Consider the following 22,403-nt stretch of genomic DNA (forward strand, 5'->3'; position numbering starts at 1 on the left):
GGGCCTAAAGTTTGTGTAGTGAAAACTTATGCAACTTTCTAATAAATTTTGCATATTGATTCCTCAAATGTTTTCAAGATTTCTGCCTATGGTCAGTCAATAGAAATATTCCATCGTCAACTGACACAAGTACATTTCTCATTACAGGAAAGAGCTCTGGTATATATGGATTAGTACAGAACATCCTCTTATGAGAGCATCCGGGGTTGGACTGGCCCACCAGACTATTCAAACCTAGCACAGTGACCCTTGGTATGGCCAAATAATTTGGTGCATCTTCCCTCCTACTTATTTTTCATCATTCTTCACCCTTCTCTGGCTCTTCTAAAGCTCAAGGAAGAGGAAGACAGGAATAGAAGGCAAACACTTAAGTGGGATGGTGCGCCGAACTGTATGGCCACTGTATGGCTACTGTATGGCCACTCCCAAGAGTGCACCGTGTGCCTGTGCTTGATTTCAACAGTCATTTTGTGCTGACTGACTCCCTTTAAAAATATAGGATAGTTATTGGTTGAACAACCATTGGGCTAACAGGCATTTTTCTATCTTATCTTTATAGACATATATATTTGGATTGCAGGTTTAAATAGAGAATAAAAGGGCTTCCAGACAGCTATGTAACACTTGTATTAAAGGGCAAGTCCAAACCCTTCTCAATCTGTATGTTTCCCCCTTTTAAAATAATAGCACTTATACTCCCCTCCAGTGCCCGCGTGGTTTCAGCGGTATCAACACTGGCTCTCCGAAGGATCACGTAACGGTATGACATCATGTGATCACTGTGGCCAATCAGCGGTCGTATCACTCGTCCCGCCTTTGGACAAATCGCTTATATCTGGAGGAAGTGAACGCTGCTGCTGACTATTCCTCTGGATGTATGTGATATGTCTGAAGGTGGGGCGAGTGACGCAACCGCCGATTGGCCGTAGTGATCACGTGATGTCACACTGTTACGCGATTGTCAGGAGAGACAGTGCTGACACCACTGGAAGCGCGCCGTCACCGGAGGGGAGTAAAAGTGGTGTTATTTTAAAAGGATTGATAAGGGGTTGTCCGAGTAGTGGATAACCCTTTTAACTAAGAAAAAATCAGGATGTTCCCTGACTTGTTAAACCTGTGTCTCCGCTTACAGGAGGAATCGGATTGGATTGGATGTGTATAATACCTAATGGTTGGTTGTTTCCAACAAGTACAAAAAAAAGGACAGAATCCTATTTTTTTTATTTCTTCATATAGTGCCAACATATACCATAGCACTGATCCTATGAAACCTTCCCCTACTGGTCAAACAATGTATCGACCTAACATAGCATTCAGATTCATGTCAGACAAAGCGTACCAGACTGGAGCTTCAAGCTAATATTCCTTAACAGGATTAAAATACCGCTTGTTTATGTATCTCTAAGTGTTTTTCCACAAGATCTGCTTTGTAACGCATCATCAACCTGAAAAAAGGTTAATGTTCCACATAGTCAAAGTGCACAGAAACACTTCTGGCTCAGTACGTCTGTACCCTGAAATATCGGACGAGGGGGAGACGCTACAGAGCTCAAGTCTGGCAGATAAGACAAGTGCAGGAGGAGTTGGAGAAGAGGATGACGCATCTTACATGTGGAAAAGAAGTGAAGTCAGAAATGATATCACGGAGTGTAACAAGCTGTGATTGACACTTATAACTATAAAGCACAAACACGCTTTTTTACCATTTTTTTCCAGGATTCTCATGTTTCGGATTTTTTTTACGATATCTCTATTTAAAAAAAAAAGCAATGTATATGAAATGCCACCATTTTGGATCTAGGTTAGCAATGGTTGGCAGAAAAACCTCAACCATTCCTTTCAGCTTAAACTACTAATCTATGTCCACATCTGTTTGTCAGTTTCCTGCCATTTGAGGCGTGTACCAACAAGGAGAAAGTAGTTTCATGCAGGTCAATTACATAACTACTGCACCCAGTCACTGCAATTTTAGCAAGAATATTCCCCATATTTAGGATGACGAAAGAAAGATAATATAAAATATACACAATTCACATATGAAATAACGATAAGTTAGAAGCCATTTATCAATTATTGTGCACAGTAATCCAGGCATTAAATGACATTTGTAACTAACTTTTCTAAAAACTTTTAATGTGTCTGGACTGTTATGAATTGTTGGGGTCTGGGTGCTGTGAACCCCACCATTTGCTAAACCGTAGAAGCAGAAGTGTTCAGTTGAGCTCTGCTGTCCTCTGACATTAAAGATGGCCTCAATAAAAAGTCTCAAAAAAGCGAGGGTTCATATTATGCCAACAGAAAAACAGATGCCAAATGCAAATGCCATACCTGGAATCAGCTCCAGACTTTTTACCTGCTTAATTGATGATATTTTAATGAGGGAATAGCCCATGCCGCCTATTAAAGAGCTTTGGGGTAATTGTCTGTCCAATTACCTTTGGTCCTTTGAAAAAGAGGCAGCTACATATTATAGAGCTGTAGTTCCTCCTTACTCCAATTAGGAGGTGATTCCCCTCAAATTACGGCTGAGAGTCGGCTCTTTAAGACAATATTGATTACAAAATTGTAATCAATGAGTATGTTTTGGTAAACCGCTAAAATGCCAAAACTTGTGTCACTGTCCAAATATTTCTGATCCTAACCATATATGCAAAATCTATCCTTATAAATTGCACACTGAGAATAGAAAACAAGCTTCACAGTTGTATTTTTGCTGCATTCACTAATTATGCGCTTCCAGCTCCGTAACATATAATTGATATGTGCAGCATAGCAAATGTTTCTTACATGACTCATTTCTATTGAATTCTGCAGCACAATGCATAACTAGTTTTATATAGTTTTTTGATGGCGTTTCATGAGAAGTAATTAAGGGGATATCCCAGAATTTGGTCATTTTAACTTAAAGGGGTTGTCCCTTTCCATTAAATGTTAATCCCCAGGTGCAGGCTATTATAAAGAAACAAATCGCGCTGTAGTCCTCTCATAGGGTTCCGCCGGTGAGTATCCCCACTAGGGGTGAGCGACCTTGACTTTTTTAGGGTCGAGTCATGTGTCGCGAAACCCGACTTTTGGAAAAGTCGAGTCGGGCGAAATCGGCCGATTACTGCGCAAAGTCGAGGATCGGCCGGAACACGAAACCCTATGCACGTCAATGGGTATGTTTTTTTTTTTTTTTTTAATTCTCTCTCTCTCTCTCTCTCTCCCCCCTCCGTCCCAGCACAGAAAATTTCGTATTGCACATTCCAAATCCCTACTGCGCACAAGCGATAACATGATGATAGGCATTCACTCCCCTAACACCTATGTCATCACTCTGCCCACGCTCATTCATTGGCTAAAAAAATGGCGCTAAACGCGTCATACGAAACGCGACTTTGGCACCAAGATCGCGTACCGCATGGCCGACCCCACACAGGGATCGGGTCGGGTTTCATGAGACGCCGACTTTACCAAAAGTCGGCGACTTATGAAAATGAACGATCCGTTTCGCTCAACCCTAATCCCCACTGATCTTGGTGTTTGGCTGCGGAGAAAACAGCGGGACGGCCAATTATTGGGCCCAGGGGCTATTAGTAGCTCAGTCCCATATGGAAGGCACCTTAAGACACGTACTGTGCATTTTGTTGTTTTCACCTGTAGTTCCTCGGTCTGAATCATGCTTTGCACTGTACATCCATTTTATAGATGACAACACAATTGTACATTCTTTGCCCTATATACTGTTAGGATAGACACAGCACAGACAGTAGTGGAGTTCTGGCAATATTAATCATCTGCATAAATCGGCACAACTAATGGCAAACCGTAAATAGATTACCTGGGATATTTTTGTAGTGATTACTTAGAAATCATGTTATGGGCTTTTTTATTATTGCAAATATTGAGTACCGCATGTAGTGAGGCTTACAATTGCGGGAATAGCGGTTTAATGATTGACGTGATGCCATTCATTGCTTGCCAAAAATAGTTTTTGCATCAGCTATGGTGCATGTAATAATTCCTAACTGGGACCGCCCACTGGACTCCTTAGCAGGAATTTAAAGGCGTTGTCCAGCCTTAGTGTACAAGTCTGCAGTCACTCTATGCTCTTCACACTGTGAGGATTCTTTGATGTCGGGAGCATCACCGCAAGTATGCGCTTTACATACATGCCGACTAGACATACACGGCCTCACTCAACGCCGGAGTATTGAGAGAGGTGAGACACGACTAGTCAGAATGTGGCCTGAAGTATGCAAATTGCACACTGCCCACTCCTGGCATGGGCGAATCATAGTCATAGAGTGGCTTCAGACCTGTACCCCAAGGCCGGACAACCCCTTTAAACCAAATAAATTCAAGTTCTCCTTCTCACACTGCCCACAGATAGGAACGTATGTTCAATGTGACCAGTTCCCTTTAAGAACTTGCATACATTGATGCACTTACCTGGCAGCAAATAATTTATATTCTCTATACATACAAATTAAACATCAATGATGGACTCTCATTGATAGAAATGTGATTCTCAGCGCATCCACCATGTTCACTACTACGGCACACAATACACCAGTCATAGGCTGCATGCGGCTTAAATAGTCAGCGCTAGTAGATAAGGTGATGTCTTCTACCAGACCTACAGAAAATGATGGCATGAGTGAATCTGCCAAGGAGACGACTCTTTTTTAAGTAAAAAGCTGATTAGCTGTTCTTGCCGGCAGAAAGCAGCTGGGCAGTCCGACAGGTTCAAGGCCAATTCGAGTCCCCTTTCATGGAGGCACCATATGTTAAAACTCTCACATCAGCAGCTTTGCTCTTTAATATCTCACTCCAGAAAAGTACAGAACGGAAGGATGTGAATTGTACAGAGAGAAGGGGGTGTTAGCATAAAACACAGAGCAGGCCCCCTTGTTAATCCCTGTATGGAGATTTCCAGCTTTAGCACCCAACCAGACCGATATTCTTACACACAATGGCATCACGCGTACAATAGTTTTAATTAATAAAACAAGTATTTAATATCTTCATTTACACATTTTGTAATATATGTTAAGAATCTCTTTGTCTTCATTTTGATTGCAAATCAGATGTGAGTTTGTGGCCAAGAGAAACTAGAGTCCCATGCGCCTAGCCTCCAGGAGAAGGCACCGATGGCTGTGACACCAAGTCTACGAAGACAAGTCACAATGCAACCAATAATGGCTGTCACAATAACAGGTTGATTTTCATTTTGCCAAATCTATTGATTTTGTTGGATTGTTGCATAAAGAAGGAAATCCCATGTTGGTGACATCTGTCTTGTTGGAGCAGAAACCCTAAAGACCTAACAGATTAAAGTAGTCGGTTGAACGTTCATTTAACGAACGATCATAATGCCGACACAGCCATGCACATAAAACCCCGTTATAGTCATGCAACCTAGGTATACAAGTTCAGTAACACCGGCTGGGAAAATGAGTGATCTTTCTGGGAATATTCTTCTAATAGACGATTGTTCATGGAGGAACAATTGTTCTTTGAACACATGTTCTGTCCTCCGACTTATGGCAGAAAAAGTCAAACATGGTCGACTTAATGATGCCTGAGATTGACTAGCTAATAAAACCATTCACATGAGTGTTTTGACTGAAGCTTTTCATTTTTATCAATGTGTATAGGGGCAATTAGACCTTACAGTATTACAGCTTCATATAGTCAAGAGCTGTAGCAGGCCACCCATAGACATCAATGGGGAACTATAATGCCACCATATATATTCACTGCATATTCTATGCTTTTCATCTAAGAGAAATATCACTGTTGCTCCATCATTTGGGGTCTCCATAGTAAGTGTGCCACCTGATAGCCCATACACTTGGATCTGCAAAGGTGCAAGAAGCTTAATAACCACCATTAGGTCACAGTTGACATAATCTTCTCTCCTTTTTTGGCACAAACAAGTTGACTCCTCTATGACGTCCATATATTTATTATTTTATTTTTCTTTCCTTATTGCATCATTAATTTCACCCCGCTTTACAAACATTATCATCACTGTCGCCATTGGGGCTCACAATCTAAATTCCCTATCAGTATGTCTTTGGAATGTGGGAGGAAACCGGAGAACCCGGAGGAAACCCACGCAAACATGGGGAGAACATACAAACTCCTTGCAGATGTTGTCCTTGGTGGGACCCTAGTGCTGTAAGGCTGCGGTGCTAACCACTGAGCCACCCACAATGGTTATCAAATTCCCTTTAAGAGCTTAATGGACATTTCCAGAACCCAGCGAGGAGATCACGAGTGACCCATGAACACTGACACTGGATAATCTGTAGACTCGTGCCTCTACACACTTCATTTTATACATTGCAGCTGAAGACAAACAGACAAATGTAAATGTCAGAGAATACAATTTCTTTATGATACGTAGCAGTCTGTCGTGCCTGTCGGTGCCGGTGTACTGACGTGAAGGCAGTGAAACGCTGCAAAGGTCAGCAGCATGGGGGGGGGGGAATTTATTACAAGTAACATGCAGTAAAGTAATGTGTAGCCAGCGAGGCTGCAACTCCCTGCATGCTCAATAGAAGTTTTATGTAACGGACATGGAGATTTGCCATGAAAAGGACACACGAAGGCAACATGACCACAGCAACAGGAAACTGGTAGGGAAATAAGCCTATTTATGGCAAGAGCCTATCCTATGCGGTTGCTCATGTCTCAACAGCTTAGCGTTTAACTCTTTCCCATCTGCAGCACAGTAACCCTTACCGGGCTGCGAAACGCGCTGTGTATTACACGAGACGGTAAAAGTTACTTTTTAGAACTTTTCTTAGCTACATTTCCTTCCTAGAACTAAATAAATAAATAAATAAAATAATCCCGCCAAGTAATACACTCCATAACTACAAAACTATGCAGACCCGAGACCTCTCCAGTGCTGGTTGTCCCCCTGCTTTCTTAGAAACCCATCTTACAAGTAGGACTTATGTGTTGGGCGTTTATTATAAAATGTCTATATAGGGCTGCGTTCTTAATTCTCTTGTGTCTTCGGAGTATTCTTTGGTTTCTTTGCTCCTTTTTCTGAGAATATGTTGTTTTTTCTCTTCTGTTTCACTTCTTATGCCGGTTTTTCGAAGCAAAGAACACCCAAAAAGTCAGATGTCGTTCCCCTGAATTACCCCTCCTCGCCCGCACTGTTTCTCATGCAAATCCAGATTCTTAGCCGGTGCAGACGGTAGGGAGGAGGGCCGAATTATGGGAAGGGATCTCAAAAGACTTCGCCAGTGTCATGGAAACAAAGACGATGGCGGCGTCTATTTATATAGGAACAGACACAAACATTAGAGATCGTTCAAGAGAGGGCAAGTCATATTAATTCACCTTTTACCCCAAGTTTAAGGTGAGGACGGGGGGAGCAGCGAAGGGTTAAACTGACTAAAACCGCTCCGAGCTGAACCGTCATCATATCAGGTCCGCGGAGGGTTCGATCTTCAGAATGGTGAGACAGGTGTAGTCTTCTAATGTCTCCCACCTTAGAGGAGGACCATCGCAGCCTGCGTCTTCGGCCGCTCCTTCCTCCGGTTTTACTCAGTCACATGCTGAACATTAGCTGACGACGACGTCTTACTTTTGACCACTAATGCGACTTTGGGCGTCCACGATTCTAATGGTAATTATCATTATTCTCGCCATTCTAATGGAATGAACGCAGCAAAGAACAAAACCACTAAAGACCTTTACGGGAGCCAGTGAAGATGGGCCGTGCCGCAGCCGGGTGCCTCCCTACAGAACATCGACTTAGTCACTCTTAAGTGCCCTGTAAACTTCACACACAAGGGCTGGAATCCTTACTGTGAGTCTAAAGGGTTATTATTGTTCACGGCCGACATAAGGAGGGGTTTCTGGCTTGGGACCACACTGTGAGCCAGAAAAGAAAGGGGTGGTCTCCTTACACCAGTTTATCTGCTCAAAAAAGTCTATGATATCCACTGTAAGGGCTCATGCACACGAGTGCTATCTGCGGCTTTCACGGATAGCACTCGGAACTATGACATTCTATGTGCACACGTCTGATTTTGTTCTGCAGAAAACAATCGGAGAAATGTTTGATTTTGATCCTTATGTCAGATCAAAATCAGCAATGCAAGTCTATGGGTCCGTGAAAATCAACAGACTGCACTCTGATGCCATCTGAGTGCAGACCGATTTTCACCGACTGACAAAATGGAGAACGTAGAGAAACTTTTTTTTTTCCCTCTCTACGTCAGAGACAAAGCTGATGACACTCATACCACACTCTAGTCAAAGTCTGATGAAACCCTGATCAAAGTCTCATCACAATAATTGGACTGTTTTTCTGGATGCGGAGAAATCGGTCGTGTGAACCTACCCTAAGGCTGGGGTCACAAGGCCGTCGATTCTTTCATGCGAGAGAATTGGACCAATTATGCTAATGTCACTCAGATACAACTCTGTGAGAGTTTGAGCCGAGTGTCACCTTAGTCTAATCCGATTCTCTCACGTGAAAGAATCACAGCACAGGTACGGAGAAGACGGAGAACTTAATTTCTCCATTCTATGTGTCGGCGGATGTTGGACTGCACTCAGATGACATCCGAGTGCAGTCCGATGTTTCACACGCACACCCATAGACTTGTATAGTCCAATTCAATCAATGGATGCATTCGCAGCATGCTGCAAATTTTTAATTGTTTATTTTTATGTGGCAGTTTATCTGCAGTTTTTTTGGGACAGATTCCAGGCAGAAAATGCCTGAAAAAGAGGTATCCTTTATAAGTCCGACCCACTAAAAATCCTCTATTTATTCGCACTAGAAGAAGAATATTTGAACTGCAGATACACGTAGACTTTGGCAGCAAAGCAGGTCACGCGGTCAAAGATTGCTCTCTGCCGCAGTAAAAGCAGTGAATGATGTCACATTGGGACCAGCAGCGTGCCACCACTGCGACAAGCCAGAAAGAGTTGGATTTTTGTGCCTTGTTTATCGCAGTCGTGGTACCTTGCGGCTCGCAACTGAACCCTCAAAAAATGTCTCAATAACTTGTCCTGTGGCCTACTGCTTGATGATGACATCTTCTGCTCTTCACAAGTGGAGTTATTGTCTGAGGCTTGGCATCCCACTCTTCTTGAAGGGTGTCCCTCAGGACATTGAGGTTCTGGGGTACAGAGCTTCGAGCCTCTACATGGTCACTCAGCTGATCGCATAGGTTTTCTATGGGATTCAGGTCTGGAGAAAGGGCAGGCCACTCCATTTGAGGTACCTCAGTCTCCAGGAACCCTTCGCTAATGATGCGACCTCAATGAGCATCCATGAAGGTGTAATTAGGCCTGTAGTGTTCGTGCAGAGGCACAATGACTGGAGCCATGATGTTATTGGAGTAGTAGGGGCTTGTCACTGTGCCATTCACAAGGTGTAGGGCAGTTCTGTAGTAACTAGCCACCCTAGCCACACCGTAACACGTCAACACGGAAGGCTTTGGTGGCCAACAGTGGCTGGTGCAGAGCGCTCTCCTTGACATCTCCAACATCGCTGGTGGCCATCATTTCTGCTCAGTGAACAGCACTGGTTCCTCTCCAGTGTGTAGACGCTCCCTGGCCGATGCACGACGATGATGCCCGTGCCTGGTCATCTGGGACCACGCTGATGTAAATGGTGACACTGACGTGACACTTGAGTTGTGGAACGTTCATCATCCGGTTCCGAGGGGCATGGTTCACCATGAAGGGGTCATCATTGTGGGTGAGGCTGAAGGACCAAATACCATTTCTGACTGAACCCTGCAATGCATTGGCCGATTCATGGATGCTCTGAGTTTTACCATTAAGCTCTTTGTCTGAAAACAGCAAGTTGTGCAAAAAGTACAGAAACATCAAACAGTTGGACGTGTGCATGAAGTTTAGAGACGGTCACATAAAGTTCACCTGAAAAGGTTACAGTCCATTTTAGGATCATCTTGAAACTTCGCCAAATATCTCTAACTTTTTGTGAGTAGTGTAAATGTCTTATACCTGATGAGGCCGATGTACTTTCTATTTAAATCCATGTCAAAATGGCTGTGTGATAATTTTGCCAATTTTTCCCACCTAATATTAAATTAGTGTTTTAAGTCTATTTTTAAAAAGGATTATGAGGACAATCTGACATGTACTTTCAAAGTAAATACACGAGCCTCATCAGGTCTAAGAGATTTATTTATTTACCAATGTTTTCAGTTTGTATAGTAAAATCTAAAGACAGATCCGCTTTAAGACCGTTTACATATACTGCATTTTTTTTTCATTGCACTGATTATACTTTTAACAGTCCTACTTTGACCAACTAGAATCATTCCTCCCAGAAGAGGAAATGGGGAAAGGGCTCTCTTGTAATTCGCCCCAGGTACTGAGCAGTTTACTAATGAGAGACTAGCAGACTGAGAGTGCTAAAAAAAAGTAGTTAGAAGTCAACCATTTTTTCTCGGTTAAACACCCCCACCTAACTACGTCTCATATGCCACTTAAGGGCTCATTTCCACATGCGAGGCACACGTCCGTATCTCGCATGTGGAAACCAAGCTGTGGAGCCGGCACTCCAGAGTGGAGCGTGCGGCCGCATAGGAACACATGGAGCTGCACAGCTCCGCTCCAAAGTGCCGGCGCCAGAGCTTGGTTTCCACATGCGAGATACGGACGTGTGCCTTGCATGTGGAAATGAGCCCTAATTGTCTAATACAATGCAAGTTAATAAAATAGTTTGCTTTTAATTACGTAACCCTTCAACAAACTAGTCAAATTAGACCAGACTTTACCTGATATATTTATTTTGTAAAAAAAAAAAGTTGCCCCACAAACTCTGCAGTCCATAGGCAGAAGCCTACTGTGCCTCATAATACTCAATATCAAGTTGTGTGGGACTGTAGCATTAATACACATAAAAAAAACCACACACCATAGAAATATATACAGAAAAGCAATTCAAAGAGAAAACCATATATGACTGTAATAAATGAGGTTCAGATACTTTATTACATAACAGGGATTATATAAATTGGTATCATTTTACAGAACAGACCCCTGTATGCAAATGTATTGTTATTGTTTTTCTTTGATGGTTATCTGGGTATAATCCCAAGGTTGTGGCCAAAGAGATCAATTTCCTTCTATTAAGGAATATATTTGATAAGCGGAATAATTGTTTTTTTCTAATTTCCTGTTGGACTATATTGTTACATCTGGTCCCTTGACACTGATCTCAGAAATAAGGCAGTGGGGGTGGACAGGAAGCACATCTTAGGGCTCCGAGTATGGGCCTCTTCCCTTCAGACACACATAAGGAACCAATACCTTGTCTGTCCACATTCAAGATTTCCCGGGGACCTGCGGATTTTGGCTGCTCAGAATAATATTAATGTTATGGTAATAGATTGGTATTTAATGGGATTGTCTCATTATAGATAACCCGTTTAATATTGGAGCCGTCATAGAAATCTGCTGATTGTGGAAAGCCAGTCCCAGCCAATATGGCGACCAATAAAATAATACTGCAGCGCCCCAGAGTCCTGGTCGTTGCAGTACTGTGGCTCCGCCACTAAGGGGAGCTATGGTGCGTCTGATGGCACTGAAGGAGTTCATCTGATCAGGTATCACAGACACCAATACATTTCACAGTCGGGCCTCCGGGGGGAGCTAAGGGTTCTATTCATTAGGCCACTCCCCACCATAGTGGGTAAACTGGGGGTCAGGCAGGAAGTTAGATCAGAAAGCTGACTGGGTTGGAACCAGGCAACACCTTGTGGCAGAGGGTGTTGTGGGGGAAGATACAGTAGGGTCTCTGTCAGGGGTGGGATCCTGACAGAGGCTTGGCAACTTGAACGAACGTAACGGGACCGTGCCTGCTCAGGATAGTGGCGGTGCCCAAGAAAGGATCAGAAGCGAGATAGATTGTGCTGAGTGAGAAACGAGATCAAGCAATAGGAGAATACCAGTAGGGGTCGTGCTGTAAGACCGAAGCAACACCCTACTGAGGCGCACTACCGGTGGCCGGAACGCCGAGAGGGTATCTCAACATCCAGCTTCAAGCAATACTCTAAACAGCGGCAGGACAGTCAGTCTAAGGCGGGCTGTCTAACTCAAATCACCTATGCAGTCTTGGGGGGGCAACTTGTGGAGAGGGGCGACTCTAGGGTCCCGGAAGAGCTCCGAGCCTACCCGTCAAACGGGTGCCGTCCCAACCAGAACACCAGGGAGGGACGGAGGATTAGCAGAACATCATCTAATCGAGTTGTGAGGGAACTTAAGAAACAGACACAACAGTTGTGGGGACTTTCTGTAAGCACAGCAGGGAAGGACCGCAACACATAGCGCTAGAAGGAAGGCACAGATTTCCTCCTGTGAAGAGAACTCTGGAGGTGCCATTGGACTGGCCGGACTTGCGTAGCCTGGTTATCCGGATTCCGGACTGAGGACCCAGAGATCTTCAGTAAAGAGGTAAAGAGACTGCAACCTGGTGTCCTCGTTATTTACTGCATCGCACCACAGCCTCACCACCACCATCATTCATACTTATCTAGGGACCGTACGCCCCTCGGCAGGGTCACGGACCGGGCCTAGCCACCGTGACAACCCCAGAGCAGAGACTCAGAGGCCCGGTACCGGGTACCCCTCGGCCCTGCGGCAGTGGGGGCGCTACAATACATGATGGGTAAAGTCTACTATTTAATTTATGGTAGGTGAGCTCAATACTCATACACTTTACATTTGGCCATACATGTCAGGTTATAGGAGATCGCTGATCAGATTTCATAATACCAACTCTACACATTATTGAGTAGAGCTCTTAGACCTGATGAGTCTGGTGTATTTACTTTAAAGAGCCATGTCAAAATTGCTGTAATAATTCTTTAGAAAAATCAAACTCAATCTCTGCCCACCTGTCCTCACTGACAGCTCCTCAGTGTACCACCTCTCTGCTGAGGTCTCACGCTGCTCAGTACAAGCTGCAGACTGCATACACTTCTGGCTTGTGAGTCCTCGCTGGCAGGGTCCTCTCTCCTCCTGTACCAGTCGGTGACTTGTATTGTTTAAGATTACTGTACTAGTTTTTTATTATGTACACCAGTTTTCACATGTAAAGCGCCATGGAATAAATGAATAAATGGCCCTATAATAATCATAAATAATCTATATATATAATTGTCTAAGGGTCACTTCCGTCTGTCTGTCTCGGATATTCATTGGTCGCGGCCAGCCAGTGGGCATAGACAAAAGGGCAGGGGAGGCCAGGAAGTATTCAGAGCAAGTCCCCGCCCACTCCGTACAGGCCCGGCCAGAAGCGCTGCAAAGGGGCCGCGACCAATGGATATATACCGTACTCACCTTCCGTCCGCGGCTGTCAATGCCGCATGTGCTGCGCTGTTTTCTGCTGTCACGGCCGTCATCACTGACCGCGGCTGCTAATTTAGTCACCATGAGGAGGGCGGAGCCGGCCGGGACCATGGGCACTGTTGGGCCTACCACTGCCAAAAGCCGGGGACTAAATTAGCGGCCGCGGTCAGTGATGACGGTCGCGACAGCAAAAAACAGCGCAGCACATGCGGCGGCGACAGCTGCGGACGGAAGGTGAGTATATACTACGTGGCCTGTGCTATATACTACGTGGCTGGGCAATATACTATACTACGTGGCTGGGCAATATACTACGTGCCTGGGCAATATACTACGTGCCTGGGCAATATAATCCGTGGCCTGTGCTATATACTACGTCACTGTGCAGTATACTACGTGGGCTGTGCAATATATTACGCAGGCTGTTATATACTACATGGCTGTGCAATATACTACGTGGCTGTGCAATATACTACGTCGCTGGGCAATATACTACGTGGACATGCATATTCTAGAATACCCGGTGTGTTAGAATCGGCCCACCATCTAGTAATGATAATAATACACTTGGACTCAGAAGCTCTCTCACTGCTTTTTTTAATATCAGGATGATACAGCTAATCTGAGATAGATTTTCAAAGTAAATACACCAGTCTCATATGGTCCAAGAGCTCTACTTAATAATGTATACAGTTTGTATTGTGAAACCTAGTGACAAATCCACTTTAATGTTGCTGAACCTGTTGATATTAATAGGACTGTCAGACTAATACGTATGGAGACTTAATGTCCGTGTTCACAGGACGACTTGGGGCAATAAACAACCGCCGATCAGGCTGACTATAAAATTATTGTGGAACAAGTATTCCTAAGAACATTGGTCCCTGATAATCTTGCTGTGTAAAGAGTCCCTTACCCACACTATCACCAGCACATGGCTGGAGAGAAGGATGGGGCAGCTGGATTTCGATATGCCCAATCCTTTTGTTACTAGTGTACTGGCAGCAATCTATCCCACTCTTCTCCTGCAGAGCTTGGTGGAGTGTAGGGGCGGTAGGGTCTGTACATGTCTAAAAGGGTTATAGGTAAGGGGCCCTAGACTGCCTGCGACAGGTACCTAATGTGTATGGCGGCCTCAGGCAGGTACTTTGTGGGCAGAACCATCATAAATGCAGGATTTCCAGTGGGATAAACAGGAAGCGCTGACATTGCTCTGAATACAAGGTTACCATAACTTGGGCCATCCTATGGTGTATGAGGAATAGATCAGGGAGGTATCAGGCGGCCGGCAATGACCGCTCAGCCAATAATAGCAACAAGTCCAATCATGGAATAAATGGCTGCCCCATACTAGCATCCTGCATTGTGTGCTTTTCAATAATAGCCTAATAAAACAAGGCATGGCTTTGTGATACCGTGTCAGGACGTTATCGGCGGCAATAAAGAGAAAAGGAAAAAAAAAAGTTTTTTTTTATTTCCATGACTGCCAGCCTATTTTCCATGGGAGTGTCAATAAGGATTGGCCCCACTCTCCAGATATAGACGGATTAGCTGCAGGATGCCACATTGACAAAGGCCAAGACTGTGATCCGAGGGCCTGGCACCGCTGGGACTAGGGGATGGGGGGCAAACTTACTGCCTGGCACCGCTGGGACTCGGGGACCCTTCTTCACAAACCATCCAGGTCATTTCTGCAGGGACTTTAATTGCACTGCTGGCACCAGAAGACTAAATATGAGTTATCAACACTTTCATCACTGATCTGATAAAACTTTCCCTGGAATGTCTGGAGGTCTTAAAAAACAACTGATCACTCAACACTCATAACTCTGCCATCTTCTGTGCTGCGCTGGGTGCTGTAGTTCACCAGCATGTTGCAGATGTAGCAGAGCTAAACCTGTTAACTCTTAATTCTCGTTTATCAAATGTTACGATAATGCTTGCAGTCCCATGTAAAATTCTAGAAAACTCGATAGAATCACATCGAAATCCTGAAAATCAGTTGATTGTGATTCTCGAGTCCGGTCCTCAAGGCCTAAAACAGGCGCTGTATTCAGGGTCTCCTTACAGCACAGGTGGTGGGATTATTAGCAAGGCACCCTGTCACTGCCACAAATTCATTTTGTAGGATATCCAAAAAATTCCTTGTAAAGCGCCATGGAATAAATTCCTGAATTGGACCACATAATATAGGAATATTTTTTATTTTCAGACATAGCATTAACTTCAAGGTTAAATAATTGCAGAAAAACTTGCACCTTTCCAAAGCCAACAGGTAGGTAGGATGCGATGGAGCTGGCCGGCTCCTAGGGACAATGCAGCAGGTAGGATGCGATGGAGCTGGCCGGCTCCTAGGGACAATGCAGCAGGTAGGATGCGATGGAGCTGGCCGGCTCCTAGAGACAATGCAGCAGGTAGGATGCGATGGAGCTGGCCGGCTCCTAGGGACAATGCAGCAGGTAGGATGCGATGGAGCTGGCCGGCTCCTAGGGACAAGGCAGCAGGTAGGATGCGATGGAGCTGGTCGGCTCCTAGAGGCAATGCAGCAGGTAGGATGCGATGGAGCTGGCCGGCTCCTAGGGACAATGCAGCAGGTAGGATGCGATGGAGCTGGCCAGCTCCTAGGGACAATGCAGCAGGTAGGATGCGATGGAGCTGGCCGGCTCGTAGAGACAATGCAGCAGGTAGGATGCGATGGAGCTGGCCGGCTCCTAGGGACAATGCAGCAGGTTGGATGCGATGGAGCTGGCCGGCTCCTAGGGACAATGCAGCAGGTAGGATGCGATGGAGCTGGCCGGCTCCTAGGGACAATGCAGCAGGTAGGATGCGATGGAGCTTGCCGGCTCCTAGGGACAATGCAGCAGGTAGGATGCGATGGAGCTGGCCGGCTCCTAGGGACAATGCAGCAGGTAGGATGCGATGGAGCTGGCCGGCTCCTAGGGACAATGCAGCAGGTAGGATGCGATGGAGCTGGCCGGCTCCTAGGGACAATGCAGCAGGTAGGATGCGATGGAGCTGGCCGGCTCCTAGGGACAATGCAGCAGGTAGGATGCGATGGAGCTGGCCGGCTCCTAGGGACAATGCAGCAGGTAGGATGCGATAGAGCCGGCTGGCTCCTAGGGACAATGGAGCAGGTAGGATGCGATGGAGCTGGCCGGCTCCTAGGGACAATGCAGCAGGTAGGATGCGATGGAGCTGGCCGGCTCCTAGGGACAATGCAGCAGGAGGCTCAGTGTACAGAACATGCTCCTCACATAGAAAGGAAGCGCCGCCATGTGCGGGTGTAATGTACACAATGGGCTGACAGGCGCTGCCACTGACTCCTAGAGGACAGCCACCAGGGAATCACAGCGTTAACCCCGGCACCCTCCTTCCTGTGCGGCGCTCCGCCTCACTGTACGCCGCAGCCAGGCAGGGGTTAATCAATGAGTGGGTGGGGGAAAAGAAACCAGTTTTAAAAAACATGAGCCGGCTCCAGGCTCCCACACTGTGTCTGGAGGCTCCGAGGGTGTTTTCCTTGCAACAAAATCTATTTCTCCTGGCCCTGCGATGAGCTGCAGGAACACCAACTATTAACGCGTTCAGCGCCAGAGCAAACCAATGCAATAAGGGACACGAAATGCGAGGTCTACCATCAATACTTGCCAGCGGCTGCAATCTATTGTTCCATTTGTGATCTTAATGGGATTAGTGACAGAAAGTATCGAAAAATGTCTGCCTGTGTGATCAGTGCCGCAGCTCGTCCGTCCCTGGCCTGGGAACGCTCACATACATATGTATACATACTGGCCTTCTGCTTACAAACTGTGCTGTAATGGAGCAAAGGTGGAGTTACCCATTTTGGTGGGGAGAGGGGGCAACATTTCAACATTTGGATTGGATAAGTATCTGCAATTGGTTTACAGAAGATCATATGTTAAAACATTGAGCCCTCACTAGGTGATTTGCTAAAAACGGCAAACTCAGCTCTGCTGCATCTGACAATCTCAGCCCTGCTGCATCTGACAATCTCAGCTCTGCTGCACCTGACAAACTCAGCCCTGCTGCGCCTGACAAACTCAGCCCTGCTATACCTGACAAATTCAGCACTGCTATACCTGACAAACTCAGCTCTGCTATACCTGACAAACTCAGCCCTGCTGCGCCTGACAAACTCAGCCCTGATACGCCTGACAAATTCAACTCTGCTGCGCCTGACAAACTCAGCTCTGCCACATTCACATTCATACAAGGCACACAATGATCATCACGTAATCCCAGCTAGCTGAGCACACAAAACACACATTCACCCCCTGCTGGACAGGACTCCAGCACATCAGCTCCAGCCTCACCACTGGTTGACAATACAAGTCTGCAAGGCAGGTGTCACTTTACCAAAGCAGAGGAGGCGTCGCATTTATCAAAGTCCTCAGCTTACAAAAGCTCACAATAACTGGCTATGGAGGGGTGTACCTGCTGCATTAGCACATGCTCCATTGATCCTACTCATGGTATGAAACGAGAACATGGAAAAGCCGAGTATGGCAATTACAATTAATACAGAATGGCTAGCGGCAGATCTGCACTGCAGAAGTCTTGTGGTCTCTATTCCTGGTGACACTGCGGTGACCTGTGACCTGCGTAGAATGGCATCAAATGAAGTCATTCTGCCTATTACTGTGCCAGATGACCAGGCTGCACTATGAATGGGGGACTTGGTACCAATAGTACAGTGTAGTGCGAGCCCATATGTAGCCTGGGCGGTGTAACCCCTCCACAACCCACCGGTGGCTACTATACAGCAACATGGGGGCATAAGGCAGACCCTTCGCTTTACACAGGGATATTCCAAGACGGAGTTTATTGGCAAATTTTAATCCCATTAGTCCCCCCCCCTCCGCGCCCCAGTGCAGTCGGCGGCATTAATCTAGGATAATTCAGACATTATTTCAGTAAGACCGCAACTGTAAAATAAGGCAGCACGGCTCGCCAGGCGGCTATCAATAATCCAGGCGCTGGGCAGCTGTCCTTGCTCCCTGCTGCACATTATATAAGCCATAATAGCCGCTTCTTCCAGTCTGATCAGTCACGCTTTGGCAATTGTTTAGTCTGGTAATGCTCATTATATAATGACAAGCCCTGGAATCATGTCCGACCCTTTGCCGATCACACTTTGCCGATGGATTCGCCGCTGTAAACCTATTCAGATACATACTGCACACTTTGACGGACACTTCATGGTCCGAGTCACAAGCCCGGAGGTTTGTCGTCTGGGATGATGGGATACAATGACACTTGGAGCGGATACAATGACACTTTAGGGAGAGGTGTAGCTACAGGCACTGCGTGTTACTTACTGGTATATAGGGCTCCATGCGTGGTGCTTCTGTGCGCTGGGAAACCAGCAGCATTTTGGACTGGAGATCCACCAGATATTACATCCACTTTGGTTTATTGGTAAAACCCCAAAATCAAAAGAGACAGTCAGGAAGGAAGGAGGCAGATATTGCAGTGTCTGTGTAAATGTATATATTTTCCTTTTAGACTCCAGACAAAAGCATCCCAGTGAGGCAGTTGGCTAATGATTCACCCAGTGCCTGTCTCAGACTGCTCACTACATTTCCATCAGCCCACAGTCCTCACTACAAGGAGGAGTCTCCGGGCTTTAAATTACTGATAGGACATTTACAACTGCTGTGTCACCAGGGGAGGAGGAGACAGCCTGGAGTCACTCAATCTTAAAGGGGAAACAAGCGTTCACTTTACACTGCTCATGCCTGACAATTACATGATCCCAGTGTGGGAAAGTCATGGACAGGGAGCATAGGCAGGAGCCAGCCCTCCTCCCCTCCCCGCTTGTTACAGCATGATGTTCACATTGGACTCCGCACAATCATAATTACATTGTAGCAGCGCCACTAGGACTGATGATACAAATAAGTAAGCAATAGCTATGTGAAGACGTGCGGAGAGTTATTGCTTTTATTATAAAGCATCCATACTGTGTGAAAGTAGACGTTAACATCATCGATCTGATTGTCAGTGTATATGTCCGACTACTAAAGGCAGAAAACCAGATGGCGTCTCATACCAGTCAACTATAAGTCTAACCTGTTGGTCACAAACACAATTTTTGAGGGATAAATCATCCTGATACTCCATGAGATTATATGCATCCCTGAAAACGTTTGTAGCTACCGCCGGGGAAAATACAGGCTTGCGAAACATTGCATGAGCAAGAAACCTTAAGATTTTCAGGTTTCTACACTGCTTGGGAGATCTACCAACTCTTCCGCTCTTCCGGGAGTCAAGGTGGTCTCCCCTTTTTCCAGAATTTTTCTGGATGTTTTCTACTTATGTAGGGGACAGGGACCTGGTGAGCTGTGCAGACGGGTGGAACCATTGTTGCCGGGAGTCGGGGTTCCGGGGGACGGATTTGAGGGGTGCATGGGAAGCCAGGCTCATGTGACAGGAGGCAGAGTGACGCAGGGAGAGGAGAGGATAAAAAGCAAAACGCGCGAAAGCAGGGGCAGAGAAGCGCGGGAAATCTCTAAGGAGAGGAAACTGCAGCGCAGTTGCTGTGAGTGTGCAGGCCGCAGTGAGACTTGCAGGAAGCAGGGGGAAAACGTGCAACAGACACTGCGGGCAATTACTGGAGCCCCCAAAAAGAGACGCATTCGTCGTCAGCGACCCCCCAGGCAGAGGGGTAGTGCTGACCAGCTCAGGGACAGTATTACCGCGCTCCCTGAGAACACCTTGCCAGAGAGTGCTACAGACTCGCATGGTTTCGTCTCAGCTGTGACTGATACTGATTATTCTCCTAATCCTCCTCAAAAAGACTCTTCTCTGGACTGGGAGGCTGTTACCTCGGATCAACGTTCGCCTGCAGGAGGGAACGCAGCACCGCAAAAGACATTCTGGACTCGACTCTACGCCTGGGCCCGTCGCCAGAAGACACCTCCTTCCTCCGCCATCAGGACTACGGCGTTGTCGGAGCCTCCCCGTCAGGACTACATCGCTGAACCAGCACTGATAAGTGACCGTTGTTGACTTTATCTTAGTAGGGAGTCACTAGTGAGGCGCTGCCGCGTTCTACGGGTGTAGTTCAGGGCGGCCATATAATAATTGGGATTTACTGCGAGATTGTGTTCTTGTATATAAGTTCCCTGCGTGGAAAACGTGTTATCTTTTTGGTTGGAAGTTAAAAAGAAAGTTAAAAACGCTATTTGCTTTCTGGCTCCTATTTGTCCCTGCATCCTTCTTTACCTGCGGTCTCTACATTTGGCGTAGTCGGCAGGATGCAGGATCCAAAGAAGGAGCCAGAAGATACGGAGGATGGGGCTGGGCCTAGAGCTTCTCTCTCATTGGGGGCCATGTTAAACAATTTGCCCAAGTTTAATGGGAGCAACATGTTGTTGTGGAGCTGGACTGAGAGGATGAGGGGGCTGTTGAGAATGCATCCTATGACCCCGGCCCTGGAAGCTGAGGTAGCCATTATGGCATTAGACGGAGAGGCCCGAGATTCAGTGATGTTGAGACCCCCCACAGAGCGGAATACTTTTACCGGGGTGTTACATGTGTTAGAGGGGACGCACGGGGATCCCACCGACGTAGGAGAGCTGCGGGCCCGGTTGTTTGGACGGCGACAAAAAGAGGGCGAGACTGTCACTCAGTACATGAATGCTCTGCAAGAGCTAAACATTGCAATCGTGCGGAAAGATGGTATGGGGATGGGACATGTCGACGTGACCCTGCGCGACCAACTGGTGACGGGACTGCGGGATGAGTTGACCAAACAGGCTCTACGTGAACGAGTGCGGGTCGACCCGCGCCTGACTTTCTCCGACATAGGCAATGAGGCCCGCACCCGGGAGCAAGAGAGGGGGGTGACGGTCCTGACAGGAGAGGCTCGGGTTATCCAGACCGCTGCACCAGGAGGGGGTGAGCCGTCGTGGGTTCAGGAGATGCGGCAGGAGCTCAAACAAATCCGAGACGAACTGGCCGAAGTAAAAAAAAATGCGCGAAGCCCAAGGGAGCTACCCCGGGGGCAAGGGTCTGGGAGTCCAGCTCGTGGCGCTCGTTCAGGATATTATCCGGTCTCCGGTGCTTGCTATGGTTGCGGGGAGGCAGGACATTTCGCACGAGAGTGCCCCCGGAGAGGGAGGGCCTCGTCACGGCGGGCGTTAAACTAGAGGACTCCGAGCTAAGGGGACGACGCTCGGAGTCAGAATCCCCGCGGATGGGTGGTGAAAGTCCCGAAAATTTGGTTGCCAGCTGCCCCCTGGTTTGGGCAGAGTTTGAAGGGCGGGCTGTACGTTGTCTGGTGGACACCGGATCTCAAGTCACGACTATGCCCGAGGCCTATTTTAGAAAACACTTCCCTGTGTCAGTCAGACCCCAATGGGGCCCCGTAATCCGGTTGCAGGCCGCCAATCAGCTGCCCATCCCAGTGGAAGGGGTCACCTGGATGCAAATATCTTTATGTGGGAAAGACCTGGGCCGCCGGGGGGTTGTGTTGACACGGGGGGATCCCAGCCCACAACATATCGTGACTTTGGGGATGAATGTATTGAAGGACTTTGGCAGTTTGCTGTTAGGGGAGACCACACAAGAGACACTCAATCAGTGGGGGACCAGTACACCTCAAGGCTCCGTGTTCAGACAGTTAGTGAGGGAAGTCCGTGTGCAAGAGACCTTTCAGGAGGGAGACATACTAGGGAAAGTAATCACCTCCCCGACAGCAGAAGTGACGTTTCCCCCAGGACAGACTGTTATATCCCTGCCCATCCAAGCTCGCATCCCTCTGGAAGGAGTGCAAGTGCAGGTTGAGCCCACCTTTACGTCCCCTTTGCCCACAGGACTGCTGGTGGCCCGATCTCTGGCTACTGTTAAAAATGGGGCCGTACCAGTGCGATGTGTGAATGTGGACGAACACGATGTCGTGCTACGGGTCCGAAGTGAGATGGCCAAAGTGTTACGACCGTTAGAAGTGATGCCTCCTCCAGATACTTTACAGTTAAAGGTGGATTCCCCTGATCCCTGGATGGTCAGTGTCCGGTCTACACAGGATCCTGAGC

At 46.9% G+C, this 22,403-nt stretch overlaps 1 protein-coding gene across 1 annotated transcript in view; it reads right to left on the reverse strand.

The window, feature by feature from the left end:
* Positions 1-18,968, reverse strand: part of MAMLD1 (mastermind like domain containing 1) — a 256,294-nt gene extending 237,326 nt beyond the window's left edge. Inside the window, exon 1 of the mRNA XM_077285235.1 lies at positions 18,684-18,968. Within this exon, the coding sequence (XP_077141350.1) occupies positions 18,684-18,737 (54 nt within the window). The 5' untranslated portion in view covers positions 18,738-18,968. The remainder of the gene's footprint in view (positions 1-18,683) is intronic.
* Between the last annotated feature and the right edge of the window lie 3,435 nt (positions 18,969-22,403).

Source organism: Ranitomeya variabilis, chromosome 2 (assembly GCF_051348905.1).
Source record: "Ranitomeya variabilis isolate aRanVar5 chromosome 2, aRanVar5.hap1, whole genome shotgun sequence".
NCBI lineage: Eukaryota > Metazoa > Chordata > Amphibia > Anura > Dendrobatidae > Ranitomeya > Ranitomeya variabilis.